Genomic DNA, 19,468 nt, shown 5'->3' on the forward strand with positions numbered 1-19,468 from the left:
AGCATTCGTACTTCATATACTTGGCTTGCATCAACATGTACTTTGATGGCGTAGATTTTGGGAATATTTTGGATGTCCATTTATTTGAGTCTTACTTTTTCTTTTTTGTCTCTTTTCCCTAAACTTGGCACTCGCGTCGTACATCAAACACGGCGTACTAGCAACAGTGAAGGGTAGAATCGAGCGAGCGAGCGAGCGTCCGGTTGGTTTGTAAACAGAGTTTTATTTCGCGCGAGGTGAGTGACCTACTCCGTTCATTTCGCTGAAGCTTTCCTCATATTTTGCAGGATGTATGAAAGCTGACATTAACAGTGCAACAATTAATTTCTGGTAGGGTTTAACGCTGCCGCCAGTTGTGGTTCTTGTCTAGTTGTGCATTTTGCGAGTTTTAAAATACGGAGAGATGTGTTCGTCATGTTGCGCCCTTTCATGCTGAAAATAATTAAGTAAGCGGCCGTTCTTGTCTTAACGTAAGTGTATATTAACAGTAAGCCCGTGAGATCTGACACCATTGTCACAAATACGCAGAGCCTCACACAGAGCTTGCGGCTGCATCATAGGGAAGCGATTCTTGGTTTTTTTCTCCCTCCGGGCGCTAGTTCTGATTTACTGACGGCCAGTGCCTGTTGATTTTTGATAATTTTGAATATTTCACGGTGTCATTACCTCAATGAACATTCTAAACTGTGGCGCGCGTGAAAACGGGGTCAGCGCATCTAAGGGTCTTGAAACCAAAACCTAATGGTGCCCCGAAGTAAACTGATCACGGTGTTTTTCTTCTGTGTTCCATGGTCAGGTGCCAGTATGGGCTCCCAACAATTTTGTCTCAAGTGGAAAAGCCACTACAGCAACCTTCTGAGTGCCCTCGACCAGCTACTGTTCAGCGAGTCGCTCACAGATGTCACACTTGCCTGTGAAGGATTTAGCCTCAAGGCTCACAAGGCTGTGCTTTCAGCCTGCAGCCCCTTCTTTCAGGTGCTTGCCGAATTTCTAATTGTTCGAAAGACATCTGCATTATTCCCTGCTTTGTTGAAATGCCCTAAAGAATTTTGTTTAGGTTTCAATTTACTTGTCCTGCTTTTCAGATTTATTTATACACGTACACTAATATCAGTATAGGAGCTAGGAATGCACCTTCATACACTTCACTGGCAACTGCACAACAGAGTTCCCAGTGAATTAGTGCCCAGAAATGCCATGTTTACGACATCTACATCTAAAGCCAGCTCTATAAGGATGCAGTTTAAAATTTTGAGAGGGAAGGATAGCCATGATGCTACACTTAAAAAGCTCCTGGTTCTTTATATGCAATGCCTCATTACGTAAAAGGCACCAGAGACTTGTAAGAATGCTAACACAGCACTCAACATCTATTAAAAAAAAAGAAACAATACAATGAATTGAAAATCGACAGACTCATTATTTTGTTGTCCTATTGTCACTAAGGTAACCTTCAATAGAATAAAGGCAACACTTGAATTGGCTCTGTTGTGTTACCTTTTATTGGTCCTATTGCTGCACTTAGTTTTGTCTAAAAAAAAAATTTGTTAGAATGTTTAAATCAAGCCAGGGAACCAGCCAGCCACAAAAGAGAGAGAAAAAAGGGAAGGAAAGACAGGGAGGTTAGCCAGTGTAAGTACTTGCTGGCTACCCTGTGCTGGGGAAAGGGGATATTCAACAATAGACCATATTCGTGTCATTAATCAAGTTACTCGGAAATCTGGATTATAGCCAACCTCTCTGTTGCCTTTGTCAGATACTGAAAGGCATGTGAGTTTTATAGACACATTAACAGCTAGAGGAAGCATTGTGTCTCCAAGTTGTAGAAAAAGCATATGTGAATATCTTTGAAATATCTGCACTCTACAGGCATTCCACAGCTATTGTAATTCTCAAGAAAAGGGGAAATATATTTTTTTAAGTGCTTCAGGCAAGGATGTACAATGTTTTCTATGTTATTCACTGCAGCTTGCAATAAATATTCCAGATGCTGGATTTAATACTGGTGTCAGACAACCACTTTTGATCGAGATTAAGCCTGATCCGGATCGAAATTATCAACTGTGATTGGCTCCCTCGTGCAGCTTGCGCTAAGTAGCCAATCACGACTGAGAAATTCTATCAGGATCGGGCTTGATCGCGATCAAAAGTGCGCCATGTGACACCCGTATCAAAAGGTTTGAGATAAAAATTCACAGGGAACATCTTGGCAACCGGCAGTTTGCATGATGCCGTCTTTATCAAAAGGGGAGGGGACATACAACAAATCATTGAGGATCTGAACTCTCAAAGTCTAAGGGGAGGTCTAAAGATTAATATGTAAAAAAACTAATGTTCAATAGCCTATTAAGGAACAGGTTTGTGATCGGTGACCAGCCTATTGAAGCAGTGAAGGCATTTACTTATCTAGATAAAATAGTCATAGGGGACCAGGGTCATGTGAAAGAATTCTGCAGAAGAACAAGAAAGGATTGGAGCTCATGTAGCAGGCATTCCTAAGTGAACAGCAGCTTACTGAAGTCCTTGAAAACAAAAGTATATAATCATGTTAATTTGTCAGTAAATATAAAAGGCCATAACTTGGAGCATTACATAGAAACTTTAAAGAAAGCTATGTACTGCACAATGAGTGGTTGAACAGAAGCAGATAGGTATAACGTTAAAAAACAGGAAAACGGTAGTGTGGATTAGAGATTAAGTGCGGGTAGACAATATTCTAGTTTACATAAAGAGGGAGAACTGGAGTTGGCAAGTCATCTCTTGTATACTAAAGGTAGTTGGTAGTCCATTTGAGTAACATAGCGGATGTACAGATAAATGAAATGCAGCTGAAGTAATCAGGGGGTTACTTACGTGTACTACAATGAGTTAAGATGTCGCAAATGCAGGTTATCGAGATATCTGGGCCTTTGACATTGTAGCCTATATCCTGCAGTAGACCTAAATCAGATGATGAGCAATCTGAGTTCCTCTGCTTTCTGTTTGCCGTTTTCTATTTTTCTCTGATGACCTTCCCTTTTTCTCTCAAGGCTAACATTTTACCTTGGTAACCTGTCATCATTGAATTTTACCCTTGGTAACACATCTATATCTTGTAGTATGCTAGAATTTGTAGAGATTGTAAAGATTATGTTATTTCTTGTTTTTGCAGTGACATAGTGCAGCCATTTATATTTTGCAAGGCTTAGCGCTGATACAGAATTTCAGTCACTGAGGTTTGACATCTTTTAATGTAAAGGATAGGCCTTGAGCAAGTGAACCAGGAAGAATGTTTTATTTTTTTCATTTCCCTGATTGTTGGTGTTATTTGTACAATAACTTATCACATTCTTTTTGTGGGCATGTAGATCAAGCAAGTTGCACTGAATATGAACTACCAAGTGTGTCGTCATACTGGAAGTATTCATATGAAGTTCCGTACGTTTAGGTGGATAGGCCACTGCAACCTGGTATTGTAAATGCTTATGCGTTAAAATTAAAATTCCGGGGTTTTTTGCCTGCTGAAATGGTCTGCCTAGTCAGTTGACTCATGTTGTCATGTTTTGCCTCAGCACGATGACAATCATGGATTCATGTATTGTCAAACAAACACCCTGTCATTGTCAAACCCACAATCTGATTATGAGGCATGCCGTACAACTCTGGATTAATTGTGACCACCTCGGATTCTTAATGTGCGCCCAATGCATGGTATATGTGTGTCTTTGTGTTCCACTCCCTTTGAAAGGCTGCCTTGGCGACCAAGATTGAACCGTGACCTTGTGCTCAGCAGCGCAATGCCATATCTATTGAGCAACTGCGACGGGGTTTCTAATTACTGTCTTTACACCTAGACTAGAGCGAAGCTCAATTTATCTCTTTTTTGGGCCTTTTCTTTTTCTGTAATTTGTGTTCCTGATAGAACTGTTACTGTCACTAAACACCATACCTCCTCCTATCCTCCATCCCTTTTTTTTTGTCTTGAAAGCAATTGGTGGTTTATCTTCTAATGTTTTATATCTTGCAGACTTTATTTGCAGAGAACAACTGCCAGCACCCAATTGTCATCCTCAAAGATTTCAAATTCTCTGAACTGAGAGCCATTGTAGATTTCATGTACCATGGCGAAGTGAATGTCTCACGTGAGCAGCTTTCCTCACTGCTGAGAGCTGCGGAGGCACTTCAAGTGAAAGGCCTTACTGACCTGACCAGTGACACTCCTGAACTGGCTGAACAGTTGCCCAGGTTTGTTGGCCCACTGTGGTATTTATGAAGCTTGAAGAAGATAAGGAGAAACAGATAAGGGAGCAACAGCTCGTAGATTTTTTAGACGGCACATCGTGCTCGCAATTCTTTCACTTGTAAGATAAAAACAACCCAAACGAGAGATTGCCTGCAGATGCTATCTCAGGTCGCCCAGATGCACATGTGAAAACTAATCCATGCATGGTAACCATGACTGTTTTTCTAGCCATACCTTTTCGGATGCTGTACATTTTTGCCTTTCGTCAGTGGTCATAGCGATACTCCACCTACATTATCAATGGGATCAGCCAGCCAGGAATGGTGAATGATGAGTGGCATAGAATTGAGTAGAAGGCATCGTTACAAAATTGTAGCCCATGACATATTTCTAGCTCCTGCAGTCATTTCTAGAGCTTGCGGTACACAAAAGCATGGCCTTTAAGAGTTGGTTCCATTACTTTGATGGAGCTGTCACTGGGCTATGATTTCATTTTGTCACTCATTAGTGTTGCCAGGCTGCTGTACAGTTTAACTGGGATATTAAAAACTGGAAAAATTCAAATACAAATTTTCTTCCACATCAAAAGCGCTCAAATATTGTCAGCTCGCAGTGGGACACATACCGTATAACATGCAATGCATAATTTAAGCTCAATAATTTGGTGTCGTGGCCTCTTTAAAAAAGTACTGACATGAAAATTCTGTGTCCCACTTTTTGCTTTCTTACGTAGCCGTTCATAATTAAGGTGCAAAACCTCAATTCCCCGAGAGCCATGAGTAATTGATTACAACGCCTTTTATGTGACCCATTAAAAATGCGGGCTAACTACAGCACGGTGACAGACATGAAAAAGGAGACTATTCACGTCATTATAAGCGGAGGTGGTAGTCACATGGTATCGCAACAACTCAAGAGTACGTCAGTCAGCTCGGTGCAGTGGTTACAGTCCATCCAGTGACCATCTTTCCATAAGCTGCCATATTGCATGCTTCTTTTAGATACGTAGGGGAACCCACTCTTTCCTCTTGTCCCGTCAGCTGCTTTAACAAGAAAAACCAAAAACACTTTGTTGCAGTGCGTGTGTTTGCATCAGCGATGTCTGGTGCCGTGAGACTCACCTTAAAACTTTTTGTGCGCAAACAAACAGGGACGAAGAATAGGAGCAACACAAGGATGAGCGCTTGGGCCGTCCTTGAGTCCCTGTTTGTTTGGTGTGTCTTCATCCTTGTTTGTTTGAGCACAAAAGGTTTTAAGATGAATCTGTTCCAACTAGGTCGACTCGCAGTTATGCCGTGAGACTGCCACATCAAGTTTCGATGACATGAATAATCTCTTTTCACGTCAAAAACTGCACTACACTTGGTACACATTTTAATTAGTAATTGAAGCTTTACTTGCTTCACAGCTATGCAATAAAAAAATAAAAAATAAAAATGAGACAAATTTTCTGTCTGCAGCCCTGCTCCTTTAAGAAGTACACACCTGCATTTTTGTTTCATAGCCTTGTTGTGACTTGCATAAATGCCTTCTAATCTGCCTGGACTGTTTGAAAGTGATGTGCACTGAATGTTTAATCATCACATATCTGCAGAAATGTCTGGGGCAAAAATAGTAGTGAGAGATTTAGCAGGGGTAATAGAAAGCGTATCAGGCTGGTGCTATGAAGACAACGCATAATCTTGGACATACATGACTTTGAGCTCATGTACAATTGACATAAGAACAAAAAGCAGTGCCTTGAACTGATGCCATGAGTGTCGATAATTCTTGTGAGGAAAAATTTTATTGTCTTTCTGTTTCTTAGTTTGACTTCCTCAGAGGTGCGAGCAAGTAATGTAGACTCTGCAAGCGTTGCATCACCGTCGAAAAGACCACTAAAATCGCCACCAAGCAGCAAGAGAAAAAGAGTCAGACCTCGACATGTCGCACCTCGAGAGCAAGGTAACAGGTCATTACTATGCTTGTCATAGCAAGAGCAAAGTTTGCTGAAGCTGTTAATTTCTGCAATAAGAAACAGTAGCTGGCTTGCATCTTGCATACATTTGCATCTCTCACAAAAAATGCTGCAAATAAATTATTGAATATATAGTTGTCTTACTATTTGAAAAGGCTACGAGGTAGGTAAACATGTAGATTTCCATAAATTTTTTCTCTGACACGTCTCAAGACAAGGAATTGTTACTTTTATATATAGGGATTTCAGCAGACTTGTACTCTTGCCAATGTTGCTCTTGTGCCATGGTTGTATGGCTATCAATGTTCAAAGCACACATAAAGTCAGGCATTCTTTAGAGCGCAATGACCACAGCAGGCACAAAACATTACTTTTAGACATTGAAGTTACACATGCAAGGACAACATGTCGTTAATGTTGGAAAACAAAAAATAGTTTCCCTTGTTAACTGTGTTGTCCTCTGTAATCTTAAATGTCTGAGTCGACTAGCTCAGTAGTCTGTGTTCTTGTGCCTATTTTTTTATAATTAGGGCTGCAATGCAGGGGCTGTAAACTTTTTCTTGTTTTGTGCAACTATGGCATTGCTCCTTTCTAGAATCTGTTGGTCAATTGTTGCCCCCTTGTGTATATTCAATTGCCCCTCACATCTGTGTGTCTGTTGCCCTAGTCAAAACAGAATATGAAATTTTTTGCATTGGGCATGACAGCAAACAACACCCAATGTGTTCTCTTCAGTTACAAAGGAGCAATCAGGGCATTGAATACATGGCTAGTAGAATGGCAAAGCTTTTCCAGCATTATTGAATACATTGAGCAGTTTTAAGAAAGAAGGGAACAAGGTGTACTGGTTTTCAACTGACTTTGAAAAAATCACAGACCATGTGGCAACTGAAAAGGCACTGCCAAAGTGCATGCTTATTGTGCTGCATAGCACACCCATCTACAAGCCAGGCAGGGCTGATAAAAACTGTGCTTCTGCTTTTGGCCGGCAAAATCAAGGCTGGCTCCTTCATTCTTGCGCAGTCAGCTGCATCACATTGCAGTGTTTGTTTTTGTGTCAGGATCCTGCCTCTGAATGTGAAATTGGCATACTCAGTGTCCAATTTTATGGCAAGTATCTGTATACAGAAGAGCTCTTAAAGTATCAAACAAAATGAAGTTGTCTTCAAATACAATGTCTTCAAGCTTTACATATCAACATATATCACTATTGCAATAATTAAGTTACATAACATTTTGCGTTACATAACATACCCGCTGTGATGGCTTAGCAATTATGGCATTGCACTGCTGAGCACAAGGTCGCGGGATCAAATCCCGGCCATGGTGGCCGCATTTAGATTGGGGCGAAATGCAAAAATGCTTGAGTACCATGCATTGGGTGCATGTTGAAGATCCCCAGGAGGTCAGCATTTTCAAAGGCCCCTACTACGGCATGCCTTGTAATCAGATCTTGCTTCTGGTGCATAAAACTCCAGAATTTCATTTATTTAAATTTCTTTTCAGTTATGTAATTATGTGTTCATTGAATTCACTTGTTTGTGGAACTGCTGTCCACCAAAGTGCATGAACCACATGTGCAAGCAGCATTTGCACAGCTAGCATAGGCTTTTCATTAAAGTTTCGGATAGTTTAACTTCAAAAGTCGTGTAGGTACGTTCATGTGGATCACCTAAAAAATTGACCTGAACTTTGAACGCATTGATAGTTTATGGCATACAGCTTGATTGCACAAGTATTAAAAAACAGCTTTTGAAAAGAACAGCTGAGTTTGATGGCACTTATGTCACAGGCCTGTAATCTTCTGTGCTGTTTTGAGTTGCTGTAATTGCTGGAGCCATATTACTTTAAACATTGGCCTGCTTGCAGCGAACTTGATTTGGTTTAATTGTCTTTCCAGAAAGTCAGGTTTCAAGCAATGATGAGGCAGAAGAAAACTCAAGTGACGGAGAGCTTTCACCTAAGCGCAACTCCGAGGCAGTTGCACTGCAGAGAACTACCAGGTCAAGCAAGGGTGGCAGCTCCTGCTCAGTGTTGGAAACCCTGTTGTCCACCAAAGAACTGAGTGGTAGCTGTGAGCAGAGGCATAGGCTGCATGCATGTCACGAAACTACAGAAGAAGAAAAAGACTTTGAGACATCACGGCTTCTAGAACAAGCACTGGCAAAGGGTGATGAGGTAGGTGGCAGTTAACAGTACAGAAGACGCTTTCTAAAACAAACTCTCACAGGCTGAACAGTTCAGTCACCTTTGTTTTGTTCCCCTTATGTTCATCACATTTCCATTTAAGGAAATCTGCAGTTTTTTTCTAAAGCTACCTATGTTACTCTGCATCTGTTCCCAGCATATTTGGGTAGGTGAGTATGAAAATAGTGACAACTGGTGTGAGCTTTAACCAGAAAATTTCAAGATGATAGCTAACCAAAAGTCACTCTCGTCTTTTTCTCGCCCATAATACTGAATAGATTGAAATGGTGTGAGAGTAACTTCTACTGGTCAGACAGGGGTGTAGGCAGAGACTGGTGACGAACAGAATACATCACGGCTGGCGCAAAGGTGACAACAGGCAAGTCATGCACAGCACTAGGCATGTGCGAATACTAGATGTTGAGGCTAGCTCAACTACAATTCGAATAGTGCCAAAAGAAAACCAAATAAAATACTGAATACTTTTCCAATAGTTTGCAATAATGTAGAGCTGTGTTACCATTAATGTCAACCAATTTTCACATCCTCATATTCACAACATCAGAAAGTTTCTCCCATTACCCTGTGCATTGTAAAGCATTCTTTATTAAAAGCACAAAGGGAGCATTAGGAACAACTTGACTGTTTGCAAACTCTGGACTCTTTGGAGCACATGTAGGCATGCATTACGAAGTTTATTAATGTGATCTTGTGAGCCAATTAAGATCTGTGTGTACTTTCGTGACTAAACCAGAGATAAGTGTTGTCTGCTGCAATAGCATCACAGGGGAAAGAAAGAGAGAGAAAGGAAAGCTTTTTGGTCTAGTTTGAATGGTCGCGGCAGATGGTGGCACTGTTGTATCAAGTATGTAGCAATAAATGATATTCAGATATATTCTAATGAGAGGACACAGTTGCTTCATCTATAGATATAGTGCCAAACAATACCCAGTGCCGAATGCCATGCATAACAAAAATTTATTTTTGAGGGATCGTGTTTACATGAAAAAGGCTGGATGTCTTAAGAGGAAGCTTTATAGCTCGGACCCAATTCTGACGCGGCCTATTCAAATACATGTAAAAGGCTAAAGCATTTTTCTGAGATAACCCCTCGACCAATTTTAATTAAATTGGCTGTATTCGAGAGAGAAAGTTAAATTCTAGTGACTGTTGGAAGCGGAATTTAGATTTAGATCCTGAATTTTGTTACAAGAATTTTCAAAAATTTGAAAGTTTGCGAAAAATAGAAGCACGAAGTTTACAAATTCATAGCTCTGCATCAAGAACAGATATCGCGATTCTGTAAACGGCATGCATTAGATCATTGAAGGCGGACAAATTCGATATGTCATTTTACATCTTATGTGAATTTGTTACGTTGTTTACAAGGGTTCTGTAAAAGCTGTATTTCCATAATACTAAATTTTTTAAAATTGATGTGTGACATATCAATTTTGTCCGCTTTAGATGCACTATTAGATGCAATCCACAGAATTATATTAACATTTTTCGTTGCTGAGTTACAGAGTTATAAACTTAATAGTTTCATTTTTTGAAAATTTTTGATTTTTGCCCATTTTTAATAAAAAATTGGCTATCAAAATCAAGAATTCGAAACTAGCAGTCACTAGATTTTAAGTTTTCCTTTTAATTGCAACAAAATTTGTCAAATTTGGTGCAGTGGTTGCCGAGAAAATGAAATTCTCCTTTTACATGTATTTATATAAGAGAGCCCGTGCTAAAGCTTCCGCTTAAGGGCGCAGCATGCTGTAGTACATTATGGTGCGCTGTGGATGCGATGGAAGATATTGCATTTGGCTGAAATTTTATTTCTGATTGTGTGCAGTTGATGATGTGAAGTATTCGAAATCTATTAGGAAAATAGCACTGCAGCAGTGAAGGATGGTGGGAGTGTTAGGGAGGCTTGTATCCATAGCTGTTTTTCTAATGTCCTACAGTATGTGGAGATCTGCCATCAGTTGTACAATGATGGACCAGATTTTGATTATTGCCACTGCCACAGCTTCGCTTTCCACTTCGTTCATTCCATGAAGCTCACTGTTGCCTACATCCTCAAGTTTGCATGGTAATGTGTTTTGTGTGTGTCTTTGCATGTGCTTGTGTTTTCACTTGCTCTCACATCCCTCATCATTTATTACACCTGGAGTAGCATAAGAAATATTTCTCTAGGTTAACATTTTCAGTTATCATTAAACTTTCTCTTGCACACACGCATTTTGTGACGTACTGGCCGGCGTAAATATAGTAGTTTGCTTGTAATACATTCTTGGAATGTGCAAGTTTTGTAGACGATGGGCAGGCTGTGTAGTGTGAATAGCATGACAGTGGATGTTCAAGAGGCTATAGTCTGAGGCTGGTTGTCTGGAATCATGCAGCACTGGCTGTGTAAGCAGTTCAGCTCAGAATAACAAAAGTGCAAAATATATTTTTTGTCTGCCACCGTACATAATAACCATACATACAGTAGAACCTGTTTTCCAGCCTCCTCCACAATGCCAGCTTTGCGTGCCTCTCTTTCTGTCATGCCCTCACAGCCCTCCAAATACGAATGGGCTGCGCCCATTGCTCTATCCTGCGCCACCCTCCGAAACACGAATGGATTACGCCAACTGTGCTGACAACGTGGCTCCCTGATTGCTCACTGGCCCCTCATTCTGCACAATTCTGCCAACAGATTACCGTATTTACTTGAATCTAATGCGTACCTTTTTTCCAATAAAACGGGTCCAAAAATTGCATGCGCATTAGAATCGACTACTACCCTAAATCCGCGTTACCATATCGCCATCGGCATTCGAAAAATGGCCGCCTCGTACGCGCTTCTGGCCTAGCTGCCGTAGTTTCCTCCATGTGCATACTTCCACGTTGTACATGTAACCAGGCGCTGGTGTAACCTAGTCTACCGCGTGTCTTTCCGTTTTCTGCATTTATTCAGTCAGCATGGAAGCGCCAACTGCGAAGACACACCGAGTCCCACCATGATGCCGCATTTAAAAGGAAAGTTATCCTGTGCGTGGAGACGGATGGAAATCGGGCTGCATTACGGGCGTTCGGAGTTCCCGAAACTTGCGTGCAGGACTGGTGCGAACAGAAGGAGAATATTTTCGCCAGCAAAGCAATAAGGAAGGGTTTCTGTGGACTGAAGCAGGGCCACTTCGCCGAAATAGAAGAGCTGCTCGCGTAATACGTGCAAGAGCAGTGACCGGCACAGCGGCCTGTGACGACCGATCTGCTCAAAGTACGGGCGATGCAGTTTGCCCTACAGAAAGGGTCATTGTGGAGTGACTTCAAATCGAGCAGGAGCTGCCTATCAAATTTTATGAAAAGAAAAGGCTTTTCTCTTCGGAGGACAGGGATATGCCAAAAATTGTCCGAAGAATATAAAGAGAAATTGTACAGTTTTCAGCAGTATGTTTTAAGATGCGCCATAGAAACAACTACCTCTTCGGACAGATTGGAAATGCCGATTAGGTGCCGCCCTACTTTGACATGCCTGCCACCATAACCGTTAAAAGGAAGGGGACGAAGCAAGTGCGCGTTTTGTCTTCCGGCCACGGAAAAACTAGAGTCACCGCAATGCTTTGTTGCACTGCGGATGGGCACAAGCTGCCCCCGTATCTTATCTTCAAATGGAAGACGCTCCCGAAAAGAATCGTGTTTTTGAGTAGCGTGATTGTGCGCGCAAATGAAAAAGGTTGGATGACCACGGACTTGGTCGGTGACAGGATTGATAACATTGGGCGGTAGAGACCCGGCGGTAGTTTGGGTCTGCGTGGGATGCTTGTGCTCAGTGCATTCAGGTGCTACCTTGACCAGCGCATCAAGGACAAGCTGGCTGCAAGCAACACCTACCTTATCGTGATACCCGGTGGCATGACATCACAGCTCCAGCCGCTCGATGTTTGTTTGAACAAGCCAGTGAAAGATAGAATTCGGGCGCTCTACACCGAATGGCTTGTCAGTGGCTGCAGCTAATTCACGCCTGCCAATAAAATGAAGTGTGCCTCACTAGAGGACTTTGCTGGATGGGTGAAAGATGCATGGTGCACGATCCTATCTTGCATGGTCAACAAGGCCTTTAAGAATTGCGGGATTTCGAATGCCATGGACGGCACCGAGGATAAAATGCTTTTGTCTGTTGATAGCGATAAGGAGTTGTCTGATAGCGATGACGAGTGATGTCTATTGCGCCACACGACTCGTTCCGGCGCAGTGAAAATCTTGGTGGCAAGGTACGCCGCTTCCATTTGTGTTTTTATTCATCACAACTTTAGTGTATTGGGAATAAATGTTTTTTTTTCCTAACGAGAAAAAATAGTATTTCTATATGAAAGCACGAGGTGCGCGATATTGTACTCTTTCCTTCTTTTTGGTCATGGAAAATGGGTGTGCATTACGATTGAGGTTATAATTTTCTAAATTTTTGGGTCATGGGAAATGGGTGCGCGTTACAGTCGAGGGCGCGTTATGAAACGACGGAACACAGCCGGCGGGTAGTGGCATACCAAAGAATGCTTTATTGCTTGGTGTTCCTAGCTTTACTAGCTTTGGTCTGTTGCTAGTGATAAGGAGTTGTCTGATAGTGATGACGAGTGATGTTTATTGCCCCACATGACTTGTACTGGCACAGTGAAAATCTTGGCGGCAAGGTACGTCGCTTCCATTTGTGTTTTTATTCATCGCAACTTTAGTGTATTGGGAATAAATTGTTTTTTTCCAAATGAGAGAAAATAGTATTTCTGCATGAAAGCACGAGGTGCGCGGTATTGTACTCTTTTTTTTTTTGGTCACGGAAAATGGGTGCGCGTTACAATCGAGGGCATGTTAGAATCGAGTAAATATAGTAAGTCACTCATGCTTGTCTTTGTTGGTTGTGTCGAAGTTGTTCCTGGCTACGTGGTTTCTCTGCCTCGTTTGACTCACTGCTGAGACGGAAGATGGCTGATGCACCCGCTGATTCACCGGCAATGCGTTACCTTGCCGGTGAAAATAAAGCACATTGCTATAGATTTGGAAATGAAGAGCTGTATCGTGAAGGACTACGAAGACAGTAAAAAAGCGCGTTACTTGACGAAGAAGTACGGGCTATTGCAACTGACAGTGTCGACAACCATCCGCTCGGCAGAGAAGTTCGACAAAGAAAACTGCTTTGTAGACAACGGGCACACATGCGTTTGACTAGGTGCATATAAGGAGGTGGAAGAGGCCCTCTACGAGTGTTTTCTATGCCCATGCAATGAACTTGCCCATCATTGGGCCAATTCTGGCCACAAAGATGGAGCAGTTTGCCCTACTCATCAACAATGTGGACTTTCAGTCATGTTGCAGCTGGACACAGCGCTTCAAAGAGAGGCACGGCATTGTTTATAAAGATGTCACCGGCGAGAGAGCTTCGTTTGTTGTGGATGCAAAGCAGAAGTGAATGGAGGAAACACTGACCCGCATCCCCGACAACTATGTTGACACCAATATATATAATGGGGACGAAACAGGACTGTTCCTCCAGATGTTGCCGTCCAAGACGTATGCACTCAGAGGAGACACGTGTAAGGGCGGCAAAAACAGCAAGCCGCACCTCACTGTGTTTTTGTGTGCCAACATGGATGGGAGTGACAAGAGCCCCGCATTTGCCATTTGGAAATAAAAAAATCCAGTCAACTACTCCGGTGCTGCCAGGATACTGGTATGTTATCGTCACAGCCGCAAGGCATGGATGATGCGATAACGATGATGCGAGAGGGGCTCTTGGAGTTAGATCAATGGATTGATCGGTGTAAGAGGAAGGTGGCGCTCATCCTAGATAATTGTAGCGCTCACCACTCCATGCCTAAACTCTCAAGCGTGGAAGTGTATTTCCTGCTGCCAAACACAACAATGGCAGGCTTGCAGACCATGAATGCCGGTGTGATCGCCATTTTTAAAGTGGTGTATCGTCACCGTGTTCTGAACAAGTTAGTCTTGTTGATGGACATGGCCACGTAGACAAGCAGGGAGCAACAAAACTTGAAGATCAATCTATTCATGGCCGTGTAGTTTATCTTTGGTGCGCTTCTGCGTTGCAGAACTGCTTTAGGAAAGCGTACTTTGTCCTAGGCAGCAGTGAGTAATCCAAAGCCTGTGAAGCTCTCATCGACGAGGTGATGCCTGAACTTTGGTCTGCAATCGACAAGGATTCTTCAGGACTCGGAAGAGCTTTTACATGTGGACGACACATTAGAAACATCAGTACAACTTATCTATGAGGTGATTGTCGCGAATGCGCTTGCATCAGATGCGCTTGCCAACCGTGACCCCTCTTTGCAGTTATAACAATGCCATTCTTGAACGCCTAGAGCTGCAGCTTGTTACGTAGGATTGGGGCACGCAGGAAGCAGAGTTAAATAGTTAAACGAGTCGAGCCAGATGGAAAAAAGTGGTGGGGAGGGGCACTGGCCTCCCCGCCATTATAGTTTTCTCACAACAGCTGTGCCATCCCCCTATTTTGCTTCTTTTCATGCAACCCGGTTATAACAATTATCGGTTATAACAATAGAATTTTCGTGGCTCTTGAATATTGTTATAAGTGGGTTCCACTGTACGAGCAGTGATGCACCCATTTCTTTCCTGCAAGAGATATGCACTTGCATGCATGCAAAGAAGTGGCAGAGTTCACATCGCCATGGTTGTCAATGAAAATCATACATTAATGAAAGCAACGCCGGAACACGTGCCTATTTGTGCCGTTATTTGGCACCTTTGTTGTAATCATGTATAACCAACTCGCCCACCAGCACATGCTCAGTGCCTTTAAAGCCTTTATTCTTGGATTTACCAATGCACATAACACTGCATTGGCCACGTGCCTTGAAAAATGCATTGTCGCCATCAACAATCACATCAACAGTGACCACGATTTTGTCCGCAGTTGTTGCAGCAAACAGTAGTTTCATTTGGACTCGGGTGTGTGCGTCGGCTGTGCGGGTTCAGAACCACAAGGTCACCTTGCACAATCATGTCAATAGCGGCCGCAGTTTTGTCCGCAGCGGTTGCAGCAAACATTTGTTTCATTTTAAATCGGTGAAAAGCTGTCGAGGATGAAGAGCCCCAGCAACACCACGATAGATGGACCATCTGTTGGCAATCAGCTCATTGGTGAAAGAATAATAGAGATGTGTGCATGGTAGTGAAAAGCCTGTCTGATAAAGGCACGTGCCTCAGCTGCACTGAAAATTAAGTCGCGAAGCCTTCTTTGCTGCAAGAGCCAATCAGTCATGATATGACGAGAATTGCAGCTTCTGCACTGCTCTCATGCAATACAGTAACAGGATTTGCTCACTCAGTGAGTAAGTAAAAGTGTGTTGACGTAGTGAGCATTTCTTTATATTTTTCTTGATACCCTCGATTATTTGACATTTGGTAATTCGAATTTTATTTTTCAGTCTTGTGAAACCTGAATTAATGGGGTTTTACTTTTGTATAGTAGTAGCTGATTGTTTATTTTATATAAGCAGGCCTTGCAAGAAGAAGAGCTTCCATGCCACATGATGGGCACTCTACTTGAATGTGACAGAGACCTGTCCCGAAAGTTCACACACCTCAAATAGTTGGCAAAGGTTCAATTGAATTGAACTTTATGAGACAAGGTACAGTCGTACAGAAAAACATGTTTATAAACGTCTGGATCTGTAGCATCATGCTAGTATGGATCCATGCAACAATTATATGCATAAACTTGTAGGCAGGAAACACACACATGTATCAGTTTAACAGCATACATTGAAACCTCATAAAACCATAGTTGGCCGGAGCTTAGAAAAAGTATGTACTAAACGGTAGTACTGCTTAACCGAAATAGCGTGAGATTGCCCACTTACCTGTCAAAAAAGGAACTCAGAGAGAGTGCAATGAAAGGTAAAAAGACATGCAGTATTTATTCACTTTATGCAACAAAAGTCTTATTTTCGTTTGATGCCGCAGTGGTCTACCAGTGATGATAGCAGCCTCAAACTCACTTAAGCTGCAAGCCAGCTTTTCCTTCAGCCCCCTCTTCTCTCATGGCTGACCCTCATGAGGCTGACATAACGTGCAGCTTTTGCCACTGTTGGGCTTGAATCGCCCGTGCTGTTGCTTTCTGTGTCGCCATCACTGTCATTAGGGGACACTTTGGCAACAATAGAGGCAATGATGGCTTGAGACATGTCCTGAGAAGTCTGAACCTGTCTTTGTCTCTGAAGTCGGTGAAGGAAATGCCTTCTGTAACACCCTGCTGCTCCAGCACTTAAGCGACTAGGCTTTCACAAGCTTGGTCGATGTTGTCAGAAGACTAGTCGACGGTGTCAGAAGGCTGGTTGATGGTGTCAGAAGTCTGGTCGATGGTGTGGCTAGCATCCTCTGCGTCACCCGCACACACCGTGAAGCCAGCACGCTTGAAACAGTTCTGCACTGTCAATTCAACTTGCCGCCATTATTACAGCAGGTGAATTGTGCCCAATTCTGAACTTAACGTTACAGCGCAAACACCTAAGACGAACCACAAAAAGAAAGACACGACACACACTGGCGCTGTTAGTTCAGAATTATGTACCAACTAGGCCCCAATGAAGTTTTACTGAATTGTGCCCAGAAGGTTAATTAAAAAAGCTTTGCAACACCCATGCCACACTCCAGGGCGAGAAGAATTCTATGCAGCAGGATCTTTTTGTACAGTGTTTCGCTGCCCGAATGACGCCTTGGTCTGAGGGTTGGGCAGTCGTTGAGGCATAAGGAAGCAGAAACGCCAACTTCACAGCTGCAAGGTTATCCAGCACGATGTGCGCCGACGCATTATCTAGGATAACTGCAACTCTTCTGTTCTTTGCCGCAAAACGGCGGTCCATGAGGCGCTTGTACTCCTCAAAACGTTTTGCAGTCATCCACGCTTTGTATTGCTGCAGTAGACGTCTCCAGACAGCAGTTGGGCACCTTTGAAACATCTTGACTTGGCCGACTTCCCAATCACGAGAAGTGGAAGTTTTTCAATTCTTGACAGGTTCACTCCGAACGCAACTGAAATCCTGTCCTTGGCATGCTTGCCGCTGGTGTCTCACCTTTGAACGCAAGCATTCTGTCTGGTAGCAGCTTAAAAAACAGTGCAAACTCATCCATGTTGAAGTTAGCATTCTACTCTTCCTGGTATGCAATCGCAAGCGCTTTTAAGAAACGTACATAGCACTGCCGCCTGTAATGTCATGTCTACCGTGACCCATTTTTGGTTGTTGTAGTCACTTCTGGTGCAAAGAAGCATGCTCTTTGAAATTCGCTATAGTAGTAACCGTTGCTGGGGGTGGGATTAGGTCACCACCTATTGCTTTCGTCTAACGAATGACACAAAAAGCATAGCCTTTAAGATTGATTAATTTCTGTTACTCAGAGAGTATTACTGTATGCTGCCTGTAGAGAAACTCCTATGGGGCCCTTCAATTATCCATCCCTGACAGCCCCGGACTGCCCGAGGCATTGATTTCAGCCAATGAGTGTTGCGTATGAATCACTGTGGGCATTCCTGAACAGCCCAGGACGACAAGTCAAAGAGGCTCACTGGCCATATGTCGGTTATGATATGTTTTCAGCTCCTGGATTTGCTCCTGGAACTTGCAAGGCACAAAAGTATAACCTTCAAGATCTGGCATTTGGGGCTGTTGCTTCGATGGAGTTGTCAGAGGAAGCGTAATTTGCACACTATCCATGGCAATTACCATGGCCAGAAAGTAGCCAAGTAACCAACCACAATTTTTGGTTGCCAGGAGCCTCTAAAGGTATCCAATTTGGAGAAAAGTCACCACACCTGGCAACCCTGGGCATAGTGCCGAAAGAACAAAGAAACAAGCACCCTCCGTGTTTGCGCTTGGAGGCCTTTCTTCTGATCTCTGAGGCTTGCTCTGCCGGGCCGCCTGATGGGGACAACGTACCACTGTGATTGCATGACAAAAAGTGGAAACACTACGTGTTAGTTGATACATATGCAGTAAGCTGGTACAGTTTATGCGGATGCAAAATGCAATATGTTGAATGGCCGCTGAGTCGGGGATTTGACTTTGCTACTTTTAAAATGAAGCTACTGTTTAAGCAGGTATGGTTTAACAAGGTTTTATTGCATTAGGTTAGCATTCAAAACAAGGAATTAACAGAACTAATACATTTATACATCAGTTTAACAGCATATCAGATTATCGTACAGAGCATAAGAAATTCTTTACAATAACGTTTAAGTAACAAGAAAAGCTCTGTGTTGTTTTACATGAACTGGAAGATTGTTCCATAAAGAAGTGCCAACACTAGAAAGCAATGAAGAGAGTAAAAATGTATTTGCAGAACATGATGGCTAAAAAATGCCTTAATCGGCTGGATCTTATGTCCATTCACTGTGTGCGGGCTGGCATCGACGAAGTTATCTCCATTTTTATGGAGAAGCCCTGGTGCTTGAAAATCGCAGCATGAAGCAAATATTTGAAACCGGGATGAAACAACATCTTAAAAAAAAAAACTGTATTTAAGGCAGTGTTATTATTACTGTCATAATGTTGATAACACATAGGTAGGAGACAGCTTCGTGTTGTAGAATCACCACGCCGTCTTCTCAATGAATAATTTTATGCCTCCTAAATCTCCTAGCATATACACTTTGCCGACCTATTGGACATTTTGCACTTGTCTGGTGTGTTAGAGACGTATCTATTGACAGAAGGATGAACCACAGCTGCAAATAATTTTTAACCAAAATCCATGTTTGATGCTCATTCACAAATTTACTTGCCTATATATAATCAGTTAGACACCATTTATGTCATAATATATACAAGCACATCAAACATACAAGAGGAAGCAAGCAGGAAACGTTCGTTAATGACTATAGCAAATGTATAGTTTCAGTACGAGGCGTACATCTACAGGACATTATGCCACCCCGAACACATAGCTAGATTAAAATTAGAACAACGTGAGAGACAGGGACAAACAAAGAGAGACGCACACAGTGCTGACTTCCAACAACCAGAGAGTTGTTGGAAGTCAGCGCTGTATGCGTGTCCTTCTTTGTTTGTCCGTCTCTTGCAGTGTTCTTGTTT

At 42.5% G+C, this 19,468-nt stretch overlaps 1 protein-coding gene across 1 annotated transcript in view; it reads left to right on the plus strand.

Annotated features, from left to right (window-relative positions):
• Nucleotides 1-64: 64 nt before the first annotated feature.
• Nucleotides 65-19,468, plus strand: part of LOC126542830 (uncharacterized) — a 30,693-nt gene continuing 11,289 nt past the window's right edge. The window contains exons 1-5 of the mRNA XM_050189941.3: nucleotides 65-236; nucleotides 797-975; nucleotides 4,007-4,224; nucleotides 6,030-6,166; nucleotides 8,080-8,357. Of these exons, the coding sequence (XP_050045898.1) occupies nucleotides 805-975; nucleotides 4,007-4,224; nucleotides 6,030-6,166; nucleotides 8,080-8,357 (804 nt within the window). The 5' untranslated portion in view covers nucleotides 65-236; nucleotides 797-804. The remainder of the gene's footprint in view (nucleotides 237-796; nucleotides 976-4,006; nucleotides 4,225-6,029; nucleotides 6,167-8,079; nucleotides 8,358-19,468) is intronic.

This window comes from Dermacentor andersoni, chromosome 2 (assembly GCF_023375885.2).
Source record: "Dermacentor andersoni chromosome 2, qqDerAnde1_hic_scaffold, whole genome shotgun sequence".
Lineage (NCBI taxonomy): Eukaryota > Metazoa > Arthropoda > Arachnida > Ixodida > Ixodidae > Dermacentor > Dermacentor andersoni.